Below are 10,465 nucleotides of genomic sequence, written 5' to 3' on the forward strand. Positions count from 1 at the left end.
ATGTACCCGTTTCCAGACTTTATGTTGTTAGGCTCTTTGTAAAAGCATGTATACCAAAATCCTTAATGTTGGGAAATAAATTCTTTTTCCCGTTCTTTATTAATGGCAGATTTAATAATCTTCTCAGCCCGTTATTCGGTAAAAACCTGGCTGATTTGAAAGCCGTTCACATACAGAAATTGCCTTAGGGCAGGGCCCAAATCAGAAGAAAAAAACACAATTTTGGCATTTCGATATTAGTGCGATTGCCCCTCTGTATAGATAGCATCTTATGTTTTGACGTTATTTTAGTTATCCCGGACGGAATCAAGCTGAGTGACTCGCTTATAACATCATGGGAAGGCGATCGAAACACTTTGGTCTGTGAGACCACATCGAGTAGTAATCCACCAGTTATTCTTTCCATGTGGAAAGCAGGTAAAGCGCTGGATCAGCGGGTCGGCCCAGATGTGACAGACGGAGACAACGGAGGATATAGCGCCAAAGTTGAGGTGTTAGTTGACACCAGCCGTTCTGATAACGGGGTGCAGTACCTCTGTATCGCGACCTACATGAACACTTTGACGTTGCTAATGCCAGCACGTAACAATGTGAAGTGTAAGTCATTACTCAAGAGGAGCCGATTAATTTGCATTATTAGATATTGAGGTCTTTAAGAATATCAATACTTTTTTGGACCAACATTAATAAATAACACTCCTTCACGAGTGATTTTTGCAAAGGCAAATGCATTAGGGTACACTTCGGATGCTCTTAATTCTTAATACCATCATGCACAGCGCACGGAGCTACTAGGCTTACTAGTACTCAGTTGATACATTCTGAAAACCATCTGGGCGGATTGTGTTGTCACATTTTGTCACGAGGTACCCATATGATATACATTTTACATCATTTTTCTTGCAGTCAACCCAACCAACATCTCAATCACAGATAAACCAACTCGGCCATTACTTGCCGGCGAGATCTTTCCTATCACATGCAAAGCGGACAGTGCGAATCCTGCTGCAGATATCCTAGTTCATCGTAAGAGGCAAGGTCACAGCTGGGAGAACATTACGGTTGATAACGGCTTGATTTTCTTAAAAGAGAGAAAAAAAGATGGCGCCTACAATGGCGAGATACGAACGAGTCAGATACGTGTTAACGCGACGCGACACGACAACGGTGCAGAATTTAGATGTCTGGTGAGGGATCAGGCTCACGGCTTTGAAGTGATGGATACTGCTCTAGTAGAAGTGTTTTGTAAGTACACGCTGTATGTTGACGTTAACTTTTTTGCGACAGTACGGATGTTTTATTGGCACTCCACTTTCCTTTAAGTAGCTTTGGTACTCGTGACCCGAGGTCCTAGGTCCAGCTGCAGCGGGCCTGCCAAATTTTGTTTTGCTCGATGTAAGCGTTATTCCATTGCCAGACATCACAGCACTTTTGTACATCGATTTTTCTGCAAAAAGCTATTTTTATCGCTTGGGGTTAGGAGTTGAACTGGAGGTCTTGAACCACGGGCTGCCAAAGGTAAATTTCTATCGCCTTTTTTCCAACGCCAAACAACCAGCACAGACGCAAGTTGATATCTGTTGCGAAATCGACCGACAAGGTAACACACCAGCTCTACAAAACTGCGCTCTGTGTACGTGCGAATAACTCTGATGAAATACCGATTCAATTTCAGACCCGCCCATACTAGAGATGGAGAAGAGCAGCAGCATAATGAAAGAGGGCGCCAAGCTGGTATTGACCTGCAAAGCATTCGCTGGAAATCCAAGCAACTATACGTACTCATGGTACCACAATGATATCCTAATTTCCGGTGCGAGAGAAAGCGTCTACCGGGTAGAAAATGTATCAAACACGCAGGGCGGAACCTATAGATGCGAAGTAAGGAATTACTCGCCAGGAGGTGCTGTGTCAATCGCCGGAAACATCGATGTTCAATGTAAGCGTGATATATTTTACTTCGGGCAAATAAATAACAATGTCAATATGGTATAGCTTGAATATTGTAAATTATATTTACAATATTTAGATATTAGGGAGGTTAAGATCTCGAACGATAAACGTCAACGGGAACGGTATGGTAACGACGTCGTCGTCCTAATCGTCAACGGTTTCAATGATGAATAATGTCGTTCGGTTCAGAAGGTCATTACAGGCCTATAATGCACCTTCTGTGAGCGCAGTGCAGGTCTTTAATATGATTATGAATTTCTACACACATTGATGATGTAATCCATAGGCCTAGTGTAACAAACTTGTAACTCCATGTGAGATAGCCCAGGTGAAACCCTGTCGACCCGGTTTTGAAGTTTAAAATGCCCTAGGATAGAATGCCCGGGAAACAAAGGATTCTATTATGCGCTTCAATCTCTGAGCTATTGACGGTCAGGGTCTCTATAGAACCATATTGCAGAATACAATAGGGCCGGACACTTTTTCCAGGGGGGCATTTGTTACTGTTACACCGCCCGTTCGATCATTCACTTCTTTACAGTCACTCAAGTGGAACATGAAACCGAAGTTTCGTTTCTCTCAACTCAAAATGAGACCAGGATGTGCTGCAGCTGAGAGAAGTTGTCGTTGTGCATGGTAGAGCAGCAAAAAATCTTCGTCATCTCCCAGAAGAAGCAGTGGATCAATGTTGGTGTTGGTCCGCTGACTACAAAAAATGTATCTAAAAGTGGCATGCACATCTACACGTCTAAAGTTGACGAGGGAATTTATTGAATAGCCGTGTACAACAGGCCCTGAAAGGCCAGGAAAAGTCACATTAAAACATTACTGAAGTCAGTTAAATGGCCTTGTTCTAGCGCCTATATCATTAAGCATAATATATTTCCATTAGTGCTAATGGCATCTTGATGACGGTCACTTTAAGAGCAGGGCATATCAAGAAGGTACCTTTAAAATATCTAGGTTAATGGTAACATTAAGAAGCGTTTCAGGTAGTGCTTTTATCTGTCTTTTACTAATAGGGTAACCTTAAATCTAATGGAAGGTTGGGGTTCCTTTAGCCGACAAAAATACCGAATTTTCGATGCGAGGGTCAGCAGTTGAAACATGGAGACTATTTTGGACGCCTGAGAAACGGTTTACAAATTATTATAACAGTAGTTGTGCGGCTAAAAGACGCAAAAAGCGGCCATCTGAGTGTATGTTGGTGTGGGGTCAGTCGGGGCAGGCAAAGGTAGGCTTATTGTCATTACTCGGGTAGAATATTTATTAGTATTTATCTCGGTCAGTTATAGACGGGACAGGGACGAATTTACAAAATACATGTACATGTACTTATAAGTTTCATTATTGACATTCTAGAATGAATATAATTAAACAAGAACCAGCTTAGCGTTGCCCACAACATCGGGATGATTTCTTTTCCTTTGCTATTTTCAATTTCTTTGCAGTCTATGCGCACAAGTTACATCTTGATCAAAGTTTGTTTGTATTTGTTAATAATAACTCATTACTTGCATATCTGTTCTAAAAAGGATCCATAGCCGTCTGTGCCTTGCTACCCTTAATCTCAGACAGGACTCAAAGCAGAAAGTCGTTTTGATACGGAGTTCACCACTCAGTATCAAAATGTCTGTCGCCAAATTTCTGTCGCACTGAGATTTTTCATCTATCGGTTGCTTCGGTTAGAGGGTAGTAATTTCAAGTCAAAATATCGTGGTAGACGGGTACATGTTTAGCATCAATACGCTCACTACTTGCCTACAGCCATAGCGCCAGGGTGGTCTTAACCACTCGATTTTATACCGAGAAATCATTTTATCAAGCTGTAGCATTTTACCTACAATAGTTCATTCATTTTTCGACATCCAGATCCACAGATTACGGTACAAGCACAAAATCCCAACCCGCGTTTGAACAGATTTGTATGCATTCTCATAATGGTACACCTTAGATTCGAAGGGCTGCTAAAGTTAATGGAATGACACGATAAAAACGCTATATGAAAGTATTTAATGACGTGGCATTACCGTGGACTTAAATACTTCCATTAAAGTACCTTAATGGAAAACCATTAAAAATCTTTATGATATAGGCGCCTGGGACATCATAAAGCCTAATAAAGTGCCTTTAGCCCTAATGCTAGGATAAAGCCACTCCTTAAAGGGAGAACGCTTTTCATAAACGTGCCTTTAAAATATCTAGGTTAATGTTACCATTAAGAGTGTTTCAGGTAGTGGTTTAATCCTGTCTTTATTTTATTCGGTTCCTTTAAACCTGAAGGTAGTCTAGAGTTCCTTTAGTCGCGAGGACTTCGTCCAGGGTAGACGTGGAATCATGTTGCGCTTGATTCAGGAACGGAATAGGTGAATAGTATCGGTGATAGTATCGGTGATATTCACCATGTGAGCATTGCGACAACATCGAGGTGTATTGGTGCTGTGTCATCCGCGTTTGCAGCACGCATTGACCAACACGTTCACTTCGAGAGGGACCTCCAGAAGGTCAAAACCATTTTTTTTCTTCATAACACGGGTTTTCCAAGAGTAATTGGATCGATCGATGGGACCCATTGCCGTATACGCTAGCCTCACATCAACGAAAACGTGTATATCAATCGGAAAGGATACCACAGCATTAATATCATGCTAGTTTGTGATTGGGATATGATCATAAATAACTAGGTGGCACGTTTTCCAGGAGGGTCTCATGACGCCTTCGTTCTCCACAGTTCAGCCCTTGGCCAGGCATTTGAAAACAATCCAGCGAATGGTTGGATGTTGGGAGACTCGGGGTATCCTTGCAAGAGGTGGCTTTGACACCTCTTGCCAATGCCCAAACCAGACAGGAAAGGGCATTCCAGGATGCAAATATGATGCAAATAAGAGCCAGATGCATCATAGAACGTTGCAACGGTCTCCTAAAGCAACGGTTCTGATGCCTCCGCAAGGAGATTCAATACACACCACAAAAGGCAAGCATTATTATTCAGTCCTGCTGCCTGCTCCACAACATTGCTGTCCGGGATAGATAGCCCTTAGTGGAGGATTCAGATGACGATACATACATACATACATACAAATAGCATTTATATAGCGCAAAATCCAATTAGAAAAATTGCTCAGCTGCGCTTAACAAAAACACTGTTCAAATAGTTTGGTTTTGAAGTTGTAATCTTCTTTTGAACTCGCTGACGGTGGAGCTGTTGCGGGTGTTAGTGTCCAGCGAGTTCCATAATTTGCTGGCATAAACTGTAAAGCTTCTGCCACCAAATGTCTCAAGGCGATACCTGGGAGTCACCAACAACTCTTGGTTATCCGATCTCAGAGATCGCCCTGGGACATACGATGGTAGGATGTCCGAGATATATGATGGAGCCATGTTGTTTTTGGCTTTGAACACCATGAGTAAAACCTTGAAATCGATACGATATGGTATCGGAAGCCAGTGGAGAGTTCTCAAAACGGGTGTTATGTGCTCACGTAGTGGAGTCCTTGTAATTATTCTTGCTGCACGGCTCTGCACTAGTTGTAATTTGTGCAGGAGTTGCTCATTAACCCCAGCTAACAGACTATTTCCGTTGTCCAAACGAAACATCACCAGTGAGCGCACTAGCTCTTTCGTTGCTGCAGTTGTAAGGAGCTTGCGAGAGCGACTAATATTACGCAAGTGGTAAGTTGCAGATTTGACGATGTAGTTTATGTGTGATGCCATAGAAAGAGTTTGATCAAAATACACTCCGAGGTTCCGCACAGGGCCACTGGACGGAGTGACCTGGACGCCAGCGACTACAAGTGATTTAACGTTCAGTGAATCGATTACTCTCTGTGAGCCAAAGAGTTCGATCTCTGTTTTAGAAGGATTTCCTTTGAGCTTGTTAACAGTAAGCCAGTCATGAATATCAACGAGACAGATCTCGAGGTTGATGATCCTTGAAGCGGCCTGAGTGACAGAAGTGCTACATACAACTGATTGTCATCCGCGTATCCGTGCCTAGGGGTGCCAAAACCATCGATAAGGGGACCAAGTGGCAGGATGTAGACCAGGAAAAGGATGGGGCCTAATACTGACCCCTGTGGTACGCCATAATTGAGTGTTTGAGGCGCTGATCTCTTTCCGCTGATACACACATGTTGCGTCCTCCCCGCCAGATATGAACGAAACCACTTTAGCGCGATACCGTCGATACCAAGGAGATTTTGTAGACGCGAGAGGAGAACTTCGTGGTCGACCGTGTCGAACGCGGCACTGAGATCTAGTAACACTAATACAGCTGCACCATGTTTATCAACCATGTTGCGAATATCGTTCTGGACCCTCAGTAAAGCCGATTCAGTACTATGCTTAGCCTTGTAGGCTGACTGGAAGGCATCGTGAAGGTTGTGAGTGTCCATGTACGTATTCAACCGGGCTGCAATAACACGTTCAAGTACCTTCGACAAAAAGGATAAGTTGCTAACTGGTGCCAAAAGGGTTATTGTTGTCCTGGGTGATGCACAATATCACCCAGCCTCTATCTGGGTGATGCATAACAGTGTCAGCCAAATGAACATTTTACGTTTACCGGAAATTCGATGTATGCTTGTTAACCCAACTAACGTTATTTCTTCACATATAACGTAGTGACGTCATCGTCGGTACCGTTGTCGTTTATCGTTCGAGTTCTTAACCTCCCTAATGCTCCGTATCGCTCGGCAAGTTCACAATTCACGCCCGTGTTACGTATCCCTATCAAATTTACGTTTGACATTTTTTCCATCTTCTACAATGTTGCTGAAAGTTGAAATGATATGGTTCGTCCAAGTAACTTCTCAATCAAGTATCATTCACATGTAAATCAGCGTCCCAATCACATATCACGCATCGATAATGTGCAAGATATGAAAATACCATACGTAAAAACGATACGGATACGCAATACGGGCATGAATTTTGAACTTGCCGAAAGTTCCCAGACATTTACCTTAACGCCGATTAAGCAATATTGGCCCATGGCTTTACTTAAAAAGCTACATTATTTCGAGACTTCGGTTCCCACACAAGGGTAAAGCTTCTAGACGTGAGAATGTTGGCATACAACGGCGCATATTATACCAGAAAAAATTCTTCTAGGTGAATAATTTCCATCGATTTGTTTTCCAGATAAACCCCGCTGGAACCCCCAATTCTCTAAAATCATGACCAAGCTGGCGAACCTCAACGAATGGGTAACTTTAAACCTACACGTGACGGCTAATCCCAGTCCACCTAGTATCAAGTGGTCACGCCAGTCGAGAGAGAAAGCGACCTTTACCGTCCACGGCAACGCCGTGACCTCTTCCATCAAGGTTCAAGTCACTGGAAATTCTGACTTCGGATATTACATCGCAACTGTAATGAACGGCATTGGAGTAACAGTCTTCGAGTTCATGTTAGTGAAAGGTAAGATTTACGTAGAATAACTGCGATGCAATATTTTCGATCTACATATACGTGTTTCATTCAATCTATATGAAGCCCTGACACTCATTTTATTTCTCATCATGGATAAGAAATTAAACACGAAGTATTCTCCTTCAGACGCAGCCACTACACCCATGACATCAAGTATGAACATAACTGAGGGCAATGAAAACATAACACAGAATGGCGTCAATGCGACAGGTTTGGCGGAGCGAAAGAGTGTCGCGAGTGCTGACTCCGGATCCATGATCAGAGCCCGATTTCCTATCTACATGTACGTCCTGTTCGTTTTGTTTGCGGCTCATCTCCCTTCATATACATAATTGCAGCCCTTCCCGCCTTCGAGAACATAGACAGACAAATACACATGGTAACAATGCGACAGGTTTTGCGGAGCGAAACAGTGTCCTTAAAGTCAGTCATTTACTGGTAACGATTACCTACATTGAAAGTCCAAATAAAATACAATGCAGTTCTATCAATCGCTTCATTAATAAACAGTTTCCTAAAAAACAAAACGAGCACCAGCCCCGTAACATTTTATGCAATTCTGTTTAAAAGTCTGAAGTCCAATAAAGGAAGCCTATCTTCAATAGCTCGATGCAAGATGTGATTTTAAGTAGTTGTTGCATCGAAAGTGTGTGAACAGATTCCTTAATTACTTATCTCAGAATATCAGACAGAATGGACACTCTGTTCTAAAATCATATTGTATATATCCATGTATTCAAAACGCCCATTTCATTGTTGATGTACCCCACATGTAGGTATTCCCAAACCCATTACCCTAGAATAATCATTTTTTAAATATACTGTTGTAAGCTTACATTGTATATACTAGCATAATACCCGTGGCGCGGGTTGTTTTAGGGTGTTGGCTTACTGTGGGGTTGGGGCAATTTGGGTGAAATGAAATTATATGTCTGGGGGTTGTGATGTTGTCTTGATTTTTATGATTGGGACTATCTTGGTGATATGGGTTGATTGGTCTGAGGGGTTGTGACCGGAAAAATCAAACGCCACTCCATTTTGACGAACTAGTTCGCGAATGATGAAGAGGCAACATTGGCGTGAAGTCACGAATGCCGCGAGCATAGTGGGTGGCAGCACCAGACGGAGGAAGTAGTTCGCCTAGGGTTTTTTCGACACCCACCGCACGGATTCCACTCGTTCCAGAACACTCACTTACTTGTAAATCTGCAGTGGTTAGCCTGTTTTTATTGCAGGGAAAAAATGTTAATGGGGATTTTATTATTATCTTTCATATTTGCCCCGGGTATTCATATAGGGAGCGGTGCGGTACTTTGCGCCCAGTGCTTGGGTCGGGTGAGGCGGTTTTATTATTAATTGACGTGTATCACGTGATGAAATCCCATAAGGTACTTCGAAAAATTAAGAGCGATTAACAACGTAAGGTGAAAGAGTACGACCAAAATAAAGGGGGAAAATTGCGGAGATGGATGAATGCTTCAAACATATAGTGGATTGAAAAACATCTTGTTCTAGATTCAAACTAGATTATTTTTGAAGATATTGTATATTGTATGTATTGCACAGAGTGAAAAACATTTTCTCTCTTCATTCAAATGCGAATATTTCATATTCCTTTATATGTTGTGTGGATTTTGTTTTTCAAGATTCAATAACGTATAATATTTCTGAAGATTTTCCTTGAGATCCGCTATGATGCACTGGAGAATTGCTCAGCAATGACAATGGGAATAGCTAGTCGTGCCTTTACATTGTATAGCTCTGTTAGTTACCCCGCTTCGCCCAACGTGTTCATGTGTGTGTTTTATAAACAACGCGTTTCTATATATTTAATGACTTTTTAAGTAAAAAGATATAATTTGTATACACACATGACTGTGTTCATAGTTTGAGATATTTCGATTTGCTAAAGTTAGTTTTATTCCTGGCTGTTTTAAGAGGAGGTGGCTAGTCACATGTTCAGTGTGTAGTTTGCAGTGTGAAGTGCTGAATGAGCTATGTTTCCAGGACATAGGATTTATAATAAACATGTCCGATTGGATTCCCATGTTAGATTCTTTTTATGATTAACTGTGTGTTGAAAAATAGTAACGTTCATGTAAATCTTACAAATACATTATAAAGCATTATGTAACTATTGATATGTTAACTTATTTAAGTCTGTAAAATTAACGAATCGGTGTAGTTTGCAATAAATATTGTTTTGCAATCATATCATTTGTTGATTTTTGATTCAGAAGGGAGACATAATCTTCACTCAACCACCTCGAAGGGAAAAACTCGACCATCCGCAAAAGCCGTACACAATGTACATACACTCAAGCTCCAGCTCTGCACACACACATGAGTATGGTTCGTTCTATTGAATTGGAGTACCCGACATAATAAGACTCTTATCAGGATCCTACTTTTTTTATTCATCTACCCTCTTTTGATACATCCTGGACCCTTGCGATTGTACAACCTCCTTCTTTTCCATATATACACACACCCGGAGAATCAAAATCCTGACCTCTGAGCATCAACTGCAAAATCCAGATTCCAAGTCATCTCCGAGTCCCTCGATTGGGCGTCGTAAAGAACAGCGCACTCTTCGTTCAAAGACGTGATAAAGTTTGTATTCAACTTGTGCATTCGGATCTGTGGATATTGCATTGGGAACACGATAATTGAAGTTTACATTAAAGGTTTCATCTGATAGGCTGCAATAAGTGAAAAGCTTTTGTTTTTCTTGCTTGAAGGTGCTTGAAATTAGTCCACACCAGGCACAGTATCTCTAAAGATCCGAATGTACGCACAATAAAATACAGCTATATGTAGGGAAGCCATGAGAAAACCATTTTGGCAAGGAAACTACCGAGGGACTCGGAACTCAGGAATACCAAATGACTCGGAATCTCGACTTGGCACGAATTGCCCGGAGTTCAGGATTTCGATTCTCCAGGGTGATACATGTTCCCTTCCGCTTACTCATCTGACAACAATGTTGTCCACCCGGAAGCGACTCATTGAAATTTAACATAAAAACTATGGCAGCACCTTTGAAGCGAACTATTGATAGGTGAAACTTCTGTATACC

The 10,465-nt window shown here is 41.8% G+C and overlaps 1 protein-coding gene across 2 annotated transcripts in view; it reads left to right on the plus strand.

Moving 5' to 3' along the window:
- LOC135489671 (nephrin-like) overlaps window positions 1-9,562 on the plus strand; it is a 34,910-nt gene extending 25,348 nt beyond the window's left edge. The window contains exons 7-12 of one of the 2 annotated variants that reach the window (XM_064775131.1): window positions 292-597; window positions 907-1,245; window positions 1,676-1,939; window positions 7,096-7,160; window positions 7,281-7,374; window positions 7,513-9,562. In XM_064775131.1, the coding sequence (XP_064631201.1) occupies window positions 292-597; window positions 907-1,245; window positions 1,676-1,939; window positions 7,096-7,160; window positions 7,281-7,374; window positions 7,513-7,718 (1,274 nt within the window). In that variant the 3' untranslated portion in view covers window positions 7,719-9,562. Of the gene's footprint in view, window positions 1-291; window positions 598-906; window positions 1,246-1,675; window positions 1,940-7,095; window positions 7,375-7,512 lie in introns of both variants that reach the window. The other variant, XM_064775130.1, reaches the window with a different exon arrangement.
- The last annotated feature ends 903 nt before the right edge of the window (window positions 9,563-10,465 follow it).

This window comes from Lineus longissimus, chromosome 6, assembly GCF_910592395.1.
Source record: "Lineus longissimus chromosome 6, tnLinLong1.2, whole genome shotgun sequence".
Lineage (NCBI taxonomy): Eukaryota > Metazoa > Nemertea > Pilidiophora > Heteronemertea > Lineidae > Lineus > Lineus longissimus.